This window comes from Benincasa hispida, chromosome 5 (assembly GCF_009727055.1).
Source record: "Benincasa hispida cultivar B227 chromosome 5, ASM972705v1, whole genome shotgun sequence".
NCBI lineage: Eukaryota > Viridiplantae > Streptophyta > Magnoliopsida > Cucurbitales > Cucurbitaceae > Benincasa > Benincasa hispida.
Window position 1 is genome coordinate 50,576,491 of NC_052353.1, and position 17,246 is coordinate 50,593,736.

General features: G+C 35.7%; 3 protein-coding genes and 1 non-coding gene across 6 annotated transcripts; 1 reads left to right on the forward strand and 3 right to left on the reverse strand.

Moving 5' to 3' along the window:
* Positions 1-77: 77 nt before the first annotated feature.
* On the reverse strand, positions 78-158 carry TRNAL-CAG. Its single transcript has one exon. It is a non-coding gene; the product is annotated as a tRNA-Leu (tRNA).
* A 634-nt stretch (positions 159-792) lies between these two features.
* Positions 793-4,554, reverse strand: LOC120077799 (BTB/POZ domain-containing protein At5g48130). Its single transcript, XM_039031839.1, has 7 exons — positions 4,413-4,554; positions 4,095-4,308; positions 3,730-4,018; positions 3,378-3,492; positions 3,228-3,297; positions 1,915-3,066; positions 793-1,640 (listed from the first exon to the last, which is right to left on the reverse strand). The coding sequence occupies exons 4-7, from the start codon at positions 3,470-3,472 to the stop codon at positions 909-911; spliced, it is 2,049 nt and encodes a 682-aa protein (XP_038887767.1). The 5' UTR covers positions 3,473-3,492; positions 3,730-4,018; positions 4,095-4,308; positions 4,413-4,554; the 3' UTR covers positions 793-908.
* Positions 4,555-4,788: 234 nt separating this feature from the next.
* LOC120077800 (splicing factor ESS-2 homolog) lies at positions 4,789-6,517 on the reverse strand. Its single transcript, XM_039031840.1, has one exon. The coding sequence runs from the start codon at positions 6,371-6,373 to the stop codon at positions 4,844-4,846; it is 1,530 nt and encodes a 509-aa protein (XP_038887768.1). The 5' UTR covers positions 6,374-6,517; the 3' UTR covers positions 4,789-4,843.
* Positions 6,518-13,133: 6,616 nt separating this feature from the next.
* LOC120077931 (WRKY transcription factor 1) lies at positions 13,134-16,972 on the forward strand. 3 transcript variants are annotated; one of them, XM_039032045.1, is made up of 7 exons: positions 13,134-13,303; positions 13,390-13,539; positions 14,429-15,127; positions 15,213-15,378; positions 15,446-15,610; positions 16,057-16,292; positions 16,638-16,972. In XM_039032045.1, the coding sequence occupies exons 3-7, from the start codon at positions 14,542-14,544 to the stop codon at positions 16,772-16,774; spliced, it is 1,290 nt and encodes a 429-aa protein (XP_038887973.1). In that variant the 5' UTR covers positions 13,134-13,303; positions 13,390-13,539; positions 14,429-14,541; the 3' UTR covers positions 16,775-16,972. The 3 variants fall into 3 exon arrangements, with proteins under 3 accessions (XP_038887973.1, XP_038887972.1, XP_038887974.1); XM_039032044.1 differs by having other exon boundaries at positions 13,134-13,539; XM_039032046.1 differs by having other exon boundaries at positions 13,135-13,539; positions 15,455-15,610.
* The last annotated feature ends 274 nt before the right edge of the window (positions 16,973-17,246 follow it).

A 17,246-nucleotide genomic window follows, 5' to 3' on the forward strand; every position in this document is an offset into this window, starting at 1 on the left:
ATTATATTAAATAGTTTGTCTGGTGGTGTAGAACAGTTAAATTTTAATTAATTAAGGTGGGAAAAAAAAGAAAAGAATGTCAAGAATGGGATTCGAACCCATGCCCTTTCGGACCAGTACCTGAAACTGGCGCCTTAGACCAACTCGGCCATCTTGACATGTTTGGTTTTAAAAGTTTTATTTAATAAAAAGATTAAAAGAACACCCAATAACTATACGAAGTATTTGACCTATGGGAAAGAAATACCATTCCAACAATATTTCCAAAAGAGTTACAAATGGATCTGCGGGTTCACCAATCATTGATAGTTCTAGAGCCGCTAAGCCTACGTTACATGCAATAGTATCTAGAATTACTATTGGAAAAATATATAAAAGATCATTGGGCCATGCGGGTTCTAGAACCATCAATAATTGGTGAACACACAGATCCATTTACAACTCCTTTGAAAATATTGTCGGAATGGTATTTCTTTTACGTATTTCAAATACTTTCGAAGGATTAAAATTGGTGGACTCGTGTAGCTTGTGGGAATAATGAGACGGCACATGTGCCCCATCTGACTCCTATATGGATCCGTGTCTAAATGGGAGTAAAAGATTCAAATATCCATCCTTCACATGTTGTACAACATTTTAATCAATAGAGAGCGATATTGCACATACTTTACAACATTCTAATCAATAGAGAGCTTCTTTACTCGGGCCATTTTTTGAGTGTTTGATTGATTACATTTCTGGAAAAGTAAATGTGGTCTAATTTGTGTATGAAATGCTAAAGAAGCAAACATGTAGGGAAAATTTTAATAAATAGCTATTTCCTTTACTTCTTAACATACTTGAGTTTACACGATTGTTTTATATATTTCTCCATAACTGGTTTCTAAAGACCTGTTATTTGTTCTCATTTACAAATCCAGCCGATGGTTAATCTGATACATTGACCTGCGCCAAAGAGCCGGAAACCCCGTCTTTCTTTTCTGTTTCCTACTTCCAAATAGACGTATTCCGCTGAAGATCTTAAATAGACGACTTGCATAGTTTCTTTGAGTGGAAAAGTTAACGGAGCCGATGCACCCCGTTACCTGTTCGTGTGAGTTATTTTTCTTGCTTGAGTATCTACTTTCCACATCCGGCAGTTTTGTTCTTCCTTCTGCTTTGCTGCTTGACATTGTCTCCGTTTTCTTGGATAATGTCTGCCATTGAATGCTTTTCTTCAAAGAAATCAGCTCTTGTTCCAGATTCTGGATTCGGAAACTTGTTGACTCGTACTCATTTCTTGAGGATTCATGTGTCTGGATCACATGGTCTTTCTGTAGCAAGAAGCTTAAAGTTCTTCTGTTTGGATCAGCTCCATCTGTATAAGGACTGTCTCGTAGATTCAGGCTGTTCGAGTTCGGAAATCTAGAGCTCGAAAGGCTCCCTGAGAATTCGCCATAACGTGCAAACCTAAATGAGCTTGAACACTCTTTGAACACCTGTTGGGTATTCAATTGCTGAACGAAAAGCGCTTGAACTATCAAGCGAAGTGGCATCAACTCATTTTGAACAGCTTCAATGCATGCCTCTTGTGATAGCTTCTGGCAGTTGAGGTACTTGCACACTGCCCATTTTTCCTCCTGGGAAAGTTGTGATTGTGCCTGCAGAACCAAAGATAAAAACCAAGTCTATGACGATCAAAAAAGCTGGTAGAAATTTGGCATTTTCCAAAATAGAACAAATTTGTTTGACCCATTTGTAGTGTAGTATTTGACAAAATCAATGCTTTATCTATTTGATTTGGAATCTTGTTTATTGGTATATGCAGATGAGTAAATGGGTCTAAACCTCATATGGAACGGCATTTCATGAAAAAGGTAAACAGATTATTAAAGAGTTATGTCATGAAGAATATATTGTTTCATCAAGATTTACCTGCAGGAATGTATTTACTGCCCTATAAAGGTGATTGTGATTCTCTCGCCACGCCCCAGGCACTTTTTCAATTAGTTCCACAAATCGCTTCTGTTCGAGTTTTGGATCAGGAGCTATGTAGGTCAGATATTCATCCCACAACTCTGCTACAATTGAGTTGCTTCCAGAATGGTGGTGATTCATCTTCATGTTAGAAGATACAAATGTCTCTAATATCTTCTCCATCGTAGCTAATTCGATGCTGGAAGAAACCGAGCCTGCCCCAGTTTTCGGCAGAAGAAAGTCTTCCACTTGGGCAAACTGTAATACTGATGCTATCTGGTCTTGCAGTTTTTGCAGGTTGTTACTTTTTAGACCAATTTCAAGTGATTTTGAAAGCAATGCAAAGTAAAAGCCTACTGGAACCACTCTACTAGTCCTCTGTCCCATAGGCAGAAGATCAAGAAGACCTTGTAAGATATATGAAACCTTTTCAATTGCTTCATCATCGGCAACCTTCTCATCAGTACTCTCCCAGAACTGGCGCATTTTTTCAGAAAGAATCCATTTGTTCGCGTAGAAAACGATGATTGGGCTGACATATTTTTCTTTCATACCTTGTCTTCTCAGGGATCCCACTACTCTTTTGAAGAATTCAAATGGCAGAGCAATGAGGTCCTTGATCCAAAGATCTTGGCACAAGATTTCTTTCACTGTTTCACAGCTCCAAACCTGACTAGCCAATGCATCCATCGTTACAACTGGTTGGTCTCGTCTTCTCTCGGGGTCAAGGATCTCCATGCAAGCCATGAAGGCAAGCGATTCGATGCAACGGCTTACAATTAAAAGCTCCTCAGACCAAGGAAGCAATTGTTGACATTTTTGGAGTACAATTAGTGTATCATCCCAGCTTTGGAAGACCACTTGATTCAAATAGATATCGAATCGTTCACATAGGTTACTGGAACAGTAATCGTCTGTCATTTCGAGAAACTCTGCAGCACATCGGAGGGCTGCGACATTAAAAGGATCAACGAGAGTAGAGGAGCCATAGATGAATAGTGCAAGTAACTCAAAGGTTTCGGGTCCTCCAGGAAAGTCTGATGGGAGCTCATACTCGGTCAATTCATTCAACCGTTTCTGAAAGTATCCACTCTTTGACAGGAGAGGATGCTGCAGAGTGACAACAAACATGCTTAAAATTTAATATTCTCAGTTGAATATGAAGAGAGATGTTGGATATTTAGAAAGAGGGGGGAAAGAAAAGAATAGAAAGAAGAAAGAAGAAAGAAGAGAATAACATCCACTGATATATTTTCGAAATCATCTTTTACCTTGTGGAGGTGGAAGATCCTATCCCCAACACGAATCCGAACAGAAACAGGCAAACCAGTTTCTTGGCTCCTGAGACATAATCTAGTTAATCAGAAATCAAGGCAAAATCAAAGACGAAGCAATATAATCTCAAAAACAGTGAATCCAACCATGAAATGATCTTGATCTTAAGCAAAACCCCAATATTCGGTGAAGTGAAAGGACTAGAAGCCACTGAGCTGACTTTGGGGCTGATCACTGCCATCAACAGAACTCCTAAAGGACCTTCAAACCAGAATTTATGAAAGTTTCAGAGAGCTAAGTGAGTTGGGGATTCTTTGAACTAAAGCAAATTCCAATAGTGAGTAACGTTATGCCTTCTTATGGCCATAAATGACAGGCACCCATTTCAGGAATCGAAGAAATAATTACAACCAAAGATTCTAGAATCCATTAACCAATGTTAAATTAGGAAAATGGATGAGAGAAAAGAGGGAAAATGTATTAAGTCTGTCCACATACATTCGTGCAGTTTTTATTCCTTCAAAGTCAAAAGTCAAATCCACACGAGTGTAATCTCTATATCCATATTTTAAGGCTTCAAAAACGTTCTCGGTTGCTGAAAAGTTGAATTCTTGAACTTGTAAAAACACCTCGGCCATTAGAATAAGGTTGGGTTCCTCCCTCTTTCCCTTGTCATGTGAACCATATTTTTGGGTTCTCCTCGTCTCTATCCCTTTGTATTCATGCATATATTATAATTTTTTTTCCCATTTGAGTAGGTGAATCAAATCTGACAGGGAACCAATACCTGGAAAAAAGAATCAGGAAAATTAGCAAAGAGATTAAACAATAATGAGAAAGAGTTGAATTATGGAAGAAGTTACATTTCAAACGCCAATACACCCAAGACGGCACGGCTTCTGAAAGCTTGAGAGAATGCTTTGGAAAGAGGGTGGCTCTTGCTTCCTTGCAGCATTTTTCTCAATCCCAAAACTTACTTTTGTTAAGTTCACTGCAGAGTGAGATACTGTACAACTTCTTTAATAATCAACTGCTCCTTTTACGCTACCAGTTATAACTTCGAAGGCAAGATTCTTTCTGTCATCCATTAAGCATTGAATAGAATATTAGGGAAAAGAAAAACTACAAAAATATATAACACAATTTGAGCCTACAACTAAAAACTATTATAATAATCGTACTTCGTGTTCATTCTCTGGTCCTCAACAGAAAATTCCCTGCATTTAACTATTACATTACTAGTTTCTTGAATGATGAAACTGCCATTCCAGTGCAATGTGAAATCAGTTCATTTAATCATCAGCTCGAGATCCCCGTTCTTAGTAATTGAAGGAGGAAATTCATCAAATCAACGTTACAGAAATTAAATGCAGAAGAGGCAGCCACATTTAAGATTCCAGGACTAGCAAATGGGTGGTTCGTTAGTTTTCAAATATCCAAAAAAAGAAAAAAAAAAAATGACCTCTTTTCATTGACATTATACACCTTACAAGAAAAAAGTGACATTAGGAAGGGCTTTCAAGACAGAATTGTTAGAATAGAACCTTCAAGACAGAATTGTTAGGAAGGGCTTACATGAAGCACTTATATTATATTGATTGGAAAAATTACATCACCAAGCAGGATTAGAACCTTCTTTAACAGAAGGTGACCTAGAGCCAAAGCTCCCATCTCTTGCAAACCTAGACAAACTCCTCCCGCTTTTAGGTGTCGCTGCACTCGGGCTTCCACCTCTGTAACTGGCTCGAAGGGTTTCGTCAAATGAAGATGACGACTTGGCTATTGCATTCCTAACGAACTTCTGGGCGGCTGGAGAAAGGGTCCTCCTTACACTTGGGCTAGCACTTCCCCCTCTAACAGGTGATGGCAACGGAGGCTTCTGAAACATCTTCGATTTCTCCCTTAGCTTTCTTGCGGCCTCCCTTGAAAGTGAATGAGCCTTCTCATCTCTAGCAGCTGGACATGGAATATTATAACGAGGTCCATCAACAGAACCACCAATGTCAATAGGCGTCTCCTCAGGATCTAGTCTCAAGGGCGTTCCTTCAATTTCACCCCATGTAATAAAGGGAGATTCATCAACACCAGGTGCAGGCGACGGCGTTCGGACAAAACTGTAGCCATTCTCAGCCTTTTTCCCTGATTCTACATAAAATGGATTGGGGGTCTTCCTCAAATCCTCCAAATCATACTTCTTCAATCTATCCCCATCTCTATCCAGCACAGGATGTGGCGTAGCTCCAGCCACTGGGGTATAAAGTACTTCAACTGTACCATCTTCTTTTGGCCTTGAATCCATCACTTTACCATGGAACCGAGTGCTTGATCGATTAATTTCTTTGGTTAGACACTTCAATCTAACAGCCCTTTCTTCCTCTGTCAATGGAGCCTCACCTCTATCGGATGGATGATACATCAATAAATTTTTTGCAGTATATTTCCATCCTTCCAAGGTACTCGGCGGCTGATCGGAAGTTCCATAACCATCAGTTATTCTATCTCTCTTCACATCCTCAATTGACTTCACATATTCCTTTTCACCCTCCGTCAAATAAGCGTATCTCTCCTTCCTCTTCCTATTATCTTTCTCCAGAATTTTTGAAAAACTAAAATTATCCTCGCTCGTATATTGCCTAAAAAACTCATCAAGCGACAACGATTCATCCACCACCTTATCATCACAACCACCCTCCTCTGTTTCACCGGCAATTCCACTTCCACCAAAGCCGGGCGTTTTCGGGGTTTTGCCCTCAAATTCATCAAAAGGAGTAAAACTTCTCATAAAAGTGGAACCAGGTGTTTGAGACTTACCATCAGGGTTCAAACGTTTAACCTTCTGACCACGACGCTCCATGATCTTCAACTGCGCATCTCGGATTAAAATCGGGTCTGCACTTTTAATCGCTTCAAGCCAATCGAGACGATCTCTGAGCTTTGAAATGTCGGGAAAGTAATCACGCTCGATAATCTTCTCAATCGCTTCCACATAAGAATCCTCATCAAGAACCTTGGGATGTTTCCTAGAGCTCTGAGGCGTAATAATCGAAGACGAACTCTGTGGATTTTGGATCACGTTCTCGGAAACCGTCGACGGCGATGGTGATGAGATGTGCCGGGGAGAATGACCCGGAGAAAGAAGCATGATTGAAAAGCTAGGTTAACGAACTCCGATCAAAAACTAGAATCAATCGAAAGAAAATTTCGACAATCCGACTCTGAAGAAGATTGAGAAAAACTATGCCGTCTCTAGGGCTTGGAATAATTTACGAAGCCTGTCACGGACTCGTCGGCCAATGGTTTTCAACTCGTGTGAGTTCCACCGACGCACGTGCCCTAAGAATTTTATTGCTGAAAGGCCCTGATGTTTTGATAATTTTCAGTAATTCCCTATATTGTTCGTAATCTTTTATCGTGGGCGTGGGTGTAAAAAGAAGATAACTAGATAAGATAGATGAAAAGAACATGAAAAATGGTCACAAATAACACTTTATCTTACAAGCACTTTTTTTTTTCCTTAAAAAAAAAAACTCGTTCAAATAGTTTTACTCGAACAATCACGGAATTTTCAAAATTTTGTTAAAAAAATTAACTTTTTTTTTTTTTTTAATTATTTTTGGCTTTTAAGATACATTTTCCAAAATATTATTTAATATTCGTAAATCTTATATCAAATCCTATATATTTTCAAATATCTCCAAATTCGATTATCTTTATTGAATATTATATCAAAATCTTATATACTTTTTAAAATCTTTAGCCCAATTTCTAGTTTTCAAATCAATTTACCAATAATTCAAATAAATTTTTTAGATGGATCTAAGATGATTGACTTTGATTTTTAAATTTTTGGAAAGATTAAATTTTTCAAAGAAAAATGTAGAATATGGAAAATATATAAAATCTCGATATGAAACTTGGACAGATTAACACTAAACGATGAATTATCAAGTAGATTAATACCAAAATTTTATATATTTTCCATATCTTACTTTTTTTTCTTGCAAAATTTAGTCTTTCTCCAAATTTAAAAATCAAAATGCAATCATTATTTAAAAAGTCTAATAGGTAAATTCGTTTAGAAATTTAGAAATTCAAAATAGAAATGGGCCTAAATCGGTAAAGATGACCGAATTTGGAATTTAGCAAAATATATAAGATTTGGAAAAAAAAAATATTAGAATCTCGGTCGTTAATCTCTCCGACATACGAAAAATGCCCAAAAGAGCCAAAACAATAGATAAATTAGAAAATTTGAATTTTTTAACTAGATATTGATGGTCAATCTTGCCCGAGATCGACGGAGAAAACTAATTTAACAACTTTTTAATAAGCTTACTAGTTTTGAAAGATGGAAAGTTGAGGGAGTTATTTCTGACAATTTCCCAAATAGCTTATATCCAAATCCAAATCATTTAGGTTTATAAATTTGTTTGAGATTGTGGAATTGGATTTAAATAAATATATATATAAAATTATGAGTAACAATTTTTTCTATAACTAAGTTGTTCACTCCTTCCAACTTTCATGGATTCAACATCACCCTCCATGAACAGATTCTGGATTCTGGTATCATACTCATTTTTAGTGAAATTGTATGTTTTTTAACATTATACTTATTTTCTCACAATTTGTTTACTATAATGTTCACATTCTTTAGATAAATATCTAAATATTTAATCAAATTTAAGAATCTTATTAAATTTTTAAATACTACACGCTTTTTTAGTTTTTAAAACTTGCATTAGAATTTGAAAATGTTCTTAACAAGTAGATAACAAACAAAAGATAAAAGTTCATAAATGAAAGCAATATTCATAAATTTAATTTCTAAAAACAACTAATCAAATGATTATCAAATTAATCGATACATACAATTCCATGACTTGGACCCCAACTATTAAGACTACCTAAAGTACTTTTTGTACCTAGTGTCAAGGCTCCACTTATGCTAATCCTACGGATCCTTTTGTTTGTCCCAAGGCCTAAGTTTGAAGAAATCAACATTTTTTTTATTAAGCTCACCCAAACAAACACATGTGACTTTTAATAAGTATTACGAATCACATGCCTTTGTCAAAGAAGCCATTCCTTAGAACTTAGAGTATGTTCGGGTCAAGGAGTTGGGAGATAGGAAGTTGGAAAGCGTGAATTGTGAACTCCACTCTTGTTTATCCAAGAAATTTGTGGATCCCATTAGTAGAAACCATCAATTTTATATTTTATTAACTCATGTTTCACAACTATCCAAACTTCATAATGGAGTTCATAACTCACTCCTCCCCTTTAAAAACTAGCGAAGATACTTTCGAAATATCCCAAAGCCTTACTATTGAGCCACTCTTGGATCAAAACTTATTGCTAATTAAAATTAAAATATATATGTATCTAAGTATATTTGTTTGTTTTATTCAATAATTCTTCTCTAACGCATGTTGATACTAACCAGCCTAAAATGGTTCTAGTCTTCATTGACATGCTTGATTTAGAAAGGTATAGTCCGGACACTAATAAAACATCTTAAGTGGTGAGAATACATATGTCAATTAGCTTGACAAGGATATTTTTATGTACATGTAATTAGAACTAAAAACTAATATCCCATTTGATAGTCAATTGATTTTTTTGGATAAAAAACAAAGAACAAAAGAAAAGACAAAAACTAAGAAATTGAAAAAGACATAGAGTTGGAGGGTATTCATAGAAGGTCAGGTGGGGATCTCAACGATCCAAAATGTTGATGAGGAGTCGATCCAAATATGGTTTGTAAATGGGTGAGCAACACTATTTAGTTGGTGATGAATTAAATGAATCTCCATTATGCCCAAGTGAGGTATGAGATGCTTAAGATCGATAACAATAGGTTGAAGTTCATTGTGATAGGCATCTTTTCCCAAAATCAAGTCGTAAACAATCTTGGAGTCACCTTGATATACAACGAATACTAAAAAAGAAGAAGAGAGGGAAACAGAGATTTGGAAGCGTAAGTCTTATTCAGTATTTTGTGAAGTATTTATATAGCACTGGGAACTCCTAAACATAGCAGTACAAAGAATAGCAGAGTAAAGGAGTTGTAAAGTTTGTTACCAAACTACTCTGAGATGAAGAGTGCTAAAAAATAAGGAGCAACACAAAATACAATAGTTTTATATTACTCTTGTTTTGTAACAGAGTCAATTAGAAAACCATTTTTGAAGGGAAATTCTTTTTCATTAAAAACAACATATGTCTGGACACATACACCCTTCCACTTGAGCTTAGACACTTGTAACCTTTGTGATCTTCACTATAGCCTAAGAACACACATTTTGTGCTATGAAATTGAAATTTGTGGGTTTGATAGGATCTGAGACAAGGGAAATATGCACTTTCAAATACTTAATTTGGTATCTATCAAAAGCTTTCTCCCATGGTGATTTAAACCCTAAAACTGTTGTTGGTAATCTATTTATGAGAAAAAATGTGAGGTAAAAGCTTTCTACCAGAACCTTAGTGGCATAGAAGCCAACTAGACCGTTTCGTTGACTTATGTGAGGTAAAGATGCCTAAATTCTATTCCATTCTCTTTAAGAAAGTTTGAAAAACTCCTAAACTCACCTCCCTAACTAGTTTGTAATGTTTTTATCTTTTTCTCAAACTTGTTCTCAACAAATTTTTTATATTCAACAAAAGATTGGAAGGCTTGATTTTTGTGTTTGAGAGGATAGATATAGGTCAACCTAGTGTTTGTCCATAAAACTAATGTAGTATCGATGATCCAAGTTAGATGCTATTGGTGAAAGACCCCATAGGTCACAAGCAATAAGCTCATGTGGTTATTTAGCACTAAAATTTGACGCTTTAAAAGGGAGAGCATGAGATTTTCCATATTGACAAGCATTACAAAACACACCAGTTTCATTGTTAAGAGCAGTTACATTTGCAAAATTTAAAACATTTGAAAGAACTTTGTTAGATGGATGGACTAGTCATTGGTGCCACACATCCCTAGACACGTTAGACTAGCTCAAAAAGGGAATACTTGTAGACTAACCTACCAAACTTGACTAAAAAAAACTAAAATTCGACTCTAACTGCTCTTTTTTAGATGGCAAACTAAGATAACATTGAACTTGGGAAGAATTGGTCTTGGCAAGCAGAAGATCTAGTTGATAAAGTCCATTTTTAAGTGTCCCTTGCAACAACACCTTCCTTGTTTCCTTGTTCTTAACCAAGCAATAAGAAGAGTGAAATTCAACAAAACAACAATTTTTAGCTGTAAGTTTGACAATGCTAATAAGATTTATTTTAATCTGTGGTGCATACAATATATGGTTAAGAGTAAGGGTTGGCTGATTAGTTTGTTTTGAGGTGACATGATTATGACCCATGTGTGAAATGGAAGTTTGGTTACCATTAGCTACAGTTAATTTTCTCTTACCATTGTAGTCAACTTTGATGTTCAAAGTCAGCAGTAATATGAGTTGAAGCTCCACTGTCAACAAGCCAAGATGGGTTAGCTACTATTTCTAGAGTGGCGACATATGTCAGTTTGTCATTCTCTTGAGAATTTGAGGCTCTGGCATGTTGCCCAACATAATCTCTTTTGAACCTCTTGAAACATACAACTGCAGTATGACCATATTTGCCGCACAACTAACATGTTAGCTTTTGGGGCAATGTTTCTGCAATTTTCATTTCTTCCATGCCCTCTTCCTCGTTCATTTCCATAATTTGATCTTCCAGAAAAGCCTCTATTTTGTTGTTTGCTCCCGATTATGTCTTGTCTATTGGAGACATAATTTGCACTCGAGGTGTCCACATTTTCACTGGTATTTATCACATTCAATCTCACAAGATTATGTTCAAAGGTTAGTATCGTGGAATGTAAAGAAGACCATGTAATTGATTGTCTACCTTCAATTTCACAAACTACTGGAATGAATCCAGCTTCCAACCCAACCATAATACAGGTCATAAGATAATTGAAAGAAACATCTTCACCTGCTAACTTGAGATTTTTAGAACTTTGTTTCATGAATGCAAGGTAGTCAACCATCCTCATGACCCTTTTCTTTGTGGTTTGCAAGACATTTCTTAGTTAAATGATTCTTGCCCTGCTTACTACAACATATTAGTCTTCCAATGTTGCCCACACTTCCGAATTCAAAGGGAAAATATCTGGTGAAATATATCTATTAATCTCAACGTGTGATTTTAACCGACATAAACTTGGGTAATACCAAAATGCAAAGACATTTAAAGACCATATTGGAGTCGACGTAAGATTTGAAAAAAACAGCTTACTTCTCCAACATGTGTAAAGACCAATTGCTAACACTCTCTTGAGCTCTATGTTATGAGGGAGGACATAAAATGAATACCTTTAGTTTTAGGTTTTTGAAAATTTTGCTTTGTCTTCTCACAATTTCTTAATCATGATTTTCATCTTTCTTATATAAATGTTTCGATTCTTAGCCAAACTCCAAATTTTTAAAACAAAAAGCAAGTTTTTAAAAACTACTTTTTTTTTTTTTTTTTTTTTCAAAATTTGGCTTGAATTTTAAAAATACTTTTACAATGTAAGCACAAAACATAAAAGCCATTTAGTCAAAGTAATGTTTAATAGGCTTAATTTTTAAAAATTAAAGTCTGGTTTGATAACCATTTGTTTGAAAAATAAACTTATAAACACTACTTCCACCCTTAAATTTCTATGTTTTTTTTATTTAGTTTCTACTTATATGAATTTGATCAAGAATTCAAGTGTTTTTTTATATAAGTCAAAATCATAATAGAAAATTTAGGGGAAAAAAAACATAAATTTTAAAAACAAACAACTAAAGAGGAATTGTTATCTTAATAAAAAGGAACTTTTTATTTAAGATAATGGAGAGATGTTGTCAGGAAAATATTTGGGTACTTTCTTGGTTGCACCTATTAGGGGTGTTCAAAAAATCCGGTAATCCGACCAACCCGGACTACCCTACCCAAACCGCAAGGGTTGGATTGGGTTAGATTTTATTTGGGTTGAGTTTGGGTTAAAAATGTTAAAAAATATTAAATTCGGGTTAAGTCTGGGATTACCCATTTCAGGGTCGGGTCAACCCGACCCGACCCGAATATATATATAAGTTAAAAAAAAATAGTCAAATTAAAAAAAAAAAATTGGTGACCCAACCCGACCCAATCCAGAAATTTTGGGTTGGGTTGGGTTGACCCTCCAAAAAATAACTAATATGATTCATTATTAGCCAACCCGAATTTTTGAATTGTCCACAAAAATCTTTAACCTGACCCAACCCGAACTATGTACACCCCTAGCACCTATGACTGCATCTGCATCTGCTTAAAATGATTTTAAAATTTTTTTCTTTGTGTATATAAAAACGTGGAGTACGGGATTAAGTGCAACCTAAGTTGCACGAAATCATTATCTTCTAAATATCCACTTAACAATCCACCGCCTTTGTTATATTATAAATAAATTTTAAAAGTTAAAAATTAGATATATATTTTACAAATTCAAATTTTTTATTTATAAAAAGGGTCATTAATGTATTTTTCCAAATTCAAGAATATGATTTTAGAAATAAGATTATATGACATGTTGAAAAGTGTTTTTAAAATAATTAAAATTACCTTTACCATTGGAAAACTCATTTGAAAAATATTTTTTAATAATTTAAAATTCATTTTAATAATATGAAAAAATGATGAAAAATATAAAATTAACCATTGAATTGATTTTAAATAATTAGAGAGATGTTTTGCCATGATTTAAAATCATTTCATGGTCGCACCCAAACATTAAACCATGTTGAATTGTAGTAGTAAAATGTCGTTAATACCCTTGTATTGAAAGAGAAGGTAAATTGGAATGATAATATGGTAGTAAAATTAGTAATTATATAAATCATAGCATCAAGGAATTTAGAAGCGGAAGCTTGTGCGTTACCAAACAACGGCCATAGAATATGCTCTTAGCTGTTATCAACTTTGCCGGGAACTTCATCGGACGTCTCTCAGCCGGAGCACCAATCACTGCTTCTCAACTCTAACCATTTCAATTCCTTCTCTCTATCTTCTTAAGGCGGTCTCTTCTCTCTTTCCTTCTTAATCGGAGCTTCAATTTGACTTCAATTTCTTCGTCTATTCACCGACTTCACTCGTCTTCTGCAGCTCTGATTCGCCGGCTCGAATTCCGCGGCCAAACTTGTAATTGACGGCCGTGACTGATTTCTGGCGGAATTCTGTGCTTCTACGACGAATTACTACACCTGTGTGATTTTCTAGGGCTTCAAACTTCGACGCTTTGGCTCTAAACTGGAGGTTGAGATTTTTTTCCCTCTCTCATGTCTAACTCACTATTATCGCTGTAATTTTAGGGGAATAAAAGTATGTGAATATTTCTCCTTGTTTAACTTATATTCGTATGTATGTCGTGTTTCTTAAATTGTAATTTGGATCATAATTATTCTGTTCGTTACTGGAACCTGGAGAATCTAGTCACTCAGCTCAGATGAGCCTGCTTGGACTGTATGTTTTGGATGAAATTAGTAGCTTAAAGTCTTTCTGCTCTTTAAAAGCTAAGTAGGAGTGAGAATTTTACTTCGAACACCAACACGAGAGTTTATTAGTTCGCCTCAAAGATTTCATCGAATAGTGTGCAAGTGGATTGTTGTGTCTGAACTCAATTCCATGTATATTCTTTTTCTATTAAACAATTTTGGTTATATAGTGAGAATTAAGTTCTTTTTCCATGTATTGAATAATATATCTTGTCACTCTTCCCGAAACTTTTAAATGCTCAATATTTTGGTTTAAATACGTTATATTTTCGAAGTCAATACTTCTTCTGTAAGGTAGAGTATTGTATTCTCAATTCTGAATCGATTTGACGCTGTAGTTTCCACTTTCTTGGTTCTTGGGCTAAATGGAAATTTCCACTTTTCATGAGTATAAACACGTTCTCATATTCGAAACAGCTTGGGGGTTATAATGCATGAATTTTGGGGATGCAGAATATGCATGGAATCCTCGAGCCTTCTTTTATGACTATGACTCTGAAGTAAATTATCCACGCACACATGACACAATCATTCTCGAATCATAATAAATTGTTTGTTTGATATCTTGCCTCTTGATTTTTGGTTATACGGAGGCAATCTAGTCCAAAATGACATTTAGCAATTTTTCATTTTGTTGCATTTCTTACCAGGTTTCAGTATACAGCTAGACGTGGCGTGGCATCCAGTTTGTGTGTCAATCGAAGTGTGGAGAATAAGAGTTCTTTAGAGCTCTCTGGCTTATGATCTAAGCTCACTTGTGCATATGGTTTCTTCAGGGGACCAGTTTGAGAATGAAGTGGATTCTGATCGATTGGAGCATGAAAACAATACAGATAGTCAACCGCAAACGTCTCAGGCCGATCCTGGTAAAACTTATGCATCAAAATCAGATCCCAAATGCACAGGGTCTGCCAGTAGTACCCATGAAGAAGCTGTCAAGCTGTCTGACGTTACAATCGAACAAGTGGATCGAGGAGAAATCTCTAATATAGTGACTGAGAAAGTGACCCATAAGCCAATTACTGCAGACCGTAACTCCCATTCTGATTTGAAAGTTTGTATTACCTCTACTATACGAGAGAAAGTATCAGAGGATGGATATAACTGGCGGAAATATGGTCAGAAATTGGTTAAGGGAAATGTCTTCGTTAGAAGCTATTATAGATGCACGCATCCTACTTGCATGGTGAAAAAACAACTGGAGCGCACTCACGATGGGAAAATCACAGACACTGTTTACTTTGGCCAGCATGATCACCCTAAGCCTCAACCTCACATTCCAGTCGCTGTTGGAGGTGTTACCGTGGTTGAAGAAAAATTTGATGAACATGCTTCTGGAAGTTCTCAAGGTAAGAAAGAAACTGTATGGTTCATATCTTTTTTTGGTTATATAAAGAAGTTCTTTCATTTATTCCATTGCCTCGGTACTTGAAGATAAGACCTCCATTGCGCTTGGCCAGACACCTCGTCAAACTGAGCTAGCTGATATGCGTCAAACGTCATCAGTTATGGCCAATGATAATGTAAAAGACGAAGCTTCAAAAAGGTCTAGGATTAACGATGAGGTTGACAGTGATGATACACCAGACTTGAAACGAGAGTATGCTAAAGCACTGACTGTTTTTTGTTTTATTTATTAGTAAGTTTGTGAACTAACGCTTAATTAGTTTCAAAAGGAAGATAAGATGTAATATGGACGTGACAGTAGCAGACAAGTCAAGTGTTGAATCTCGGGTTGTCGTTCAAACTCCTAGCGAGGTTGACATCGTCAACGATGGATATCGCTGGCGGAAGTATGGACAGAAATTAGTGAAAGGCAATCCAAATCCTAGGTATTGATTAATCAATTGCAAAATATTGTTTAAAGATTGAATATAGTTAACAAGTAAGAGGGTTGTATGCGTTTATATTTGTAGCCCTCAGATAATGAGGATATGCTGAGCGATAATTTCTTAATTCTACCTGACCTGAATCTTCCGTTTTTCATTGCCCTTCGTGCTCGTTCATTGGTGAAACTACATATACATATTCATATTGGGTTTAGGGATGGAGGAGCAACTTCACATTTTTTTGGTCATGTAAAATAGTGCCAACTCAAATATGGACCCAATCTCTGCAAGGAGAAAGAAAGAGCATTACCCATGTCTGGTTTTAGGCCGTCCCTTCAATCTAGTATCTTGTTTATAAAGTGTTGATTCTTGAACACGTATGTAATTTCAATTTTTCAAGTAAATACAAACTACGTTGGTAATCACGATTGTGCTATTATTTTGTGCAGGAGTTACTACAGATGCTCAAGTCCTGGATGTCCAGTTAAGAAACATGTAGAGAGGGCGTCTCATGATCCGAAAGTGGTGCTTACCACGTATGAGGGTCAGCATGACCATGATATGCCCCCTGCAAGGACAGTGACGTTGAACTCAGTTGGATCCACAGCAGCCCACAGTGATGACACAAAATCGAAACCGGTGGGTAGTTCCATTGGCCACGATACGGCGTCTCGAAGCAATTCAAGTAAGTAGCAGAGTAATCTCATTTGATAACCATTTTATTTTTTGTTTTCGATTTTTTAAAAGTAAATCTATTTCCTCTTAATTTCTTGCAATGACTTACATTTTTGTAAGTACAAGAGTTGAACTCTTAGCTAAATTCCAAAAACAAAAATTACTTTTTTTTTTTAGAAATATTGGTAAAAGATAGATAATAAAAAACAAGAAATTTAGAGGTGGAATAAGTGTTTATACACTTGATTTTCAAAAACCAAAAGCTAAATGGTTATGAAACGAGGTCGTAGGTGGATAAGAGGTTTGTAATATTATTGTCTCAAATATAATTCACTTCATTTTTCGGGTTCTGAAGGCAAATTAATTGAAAAGAATGGCAAGTCGAATGTCACAGAAGCAAGTGATGGCATTGTCCTCGATATGGTGGTAAGTCCTGGCCCAGGAGTTGCGAGTGGACAAAATAAGCAGCTGAAAGTAGCAATTGAAAGCTAAGATGGCATTCCTTCCAGGTTCGAATTTGTATCATCAATCAAGACACACATTAACAGCACCAAATCATGGTATAGCACTACAGTCGGATTAACTAGTTTGTATAAATTAATTAAACTAGTAAAATAAAATTAAACGTGTAGGTTTCCATAACATTTTAATAAAAGAGAGTTGTTAAATGTTAGCTAATAATTACCAAGATGCTTGGTTCCTTGGATTTTCTCTCTGGTATGCCCCTTTTAACCTGATTGATGTAATTTATGCTTTGATATTCAGTAGTTTTCCAGTATTGTTTGATCACAATGTTATAATTATAAAGTATCAACCAAGAATTTCATGTCAATGTCTATTAACACTTGCTTAGCCTTGACCAATTTTGTATTTTTAGCATCAGTTTTCTCCTTTCCGTTGCACTTGATTTTGGGAACTTTGACGATATAAATAAATTCTCAAAAAATTCATGATCTACTAGCTG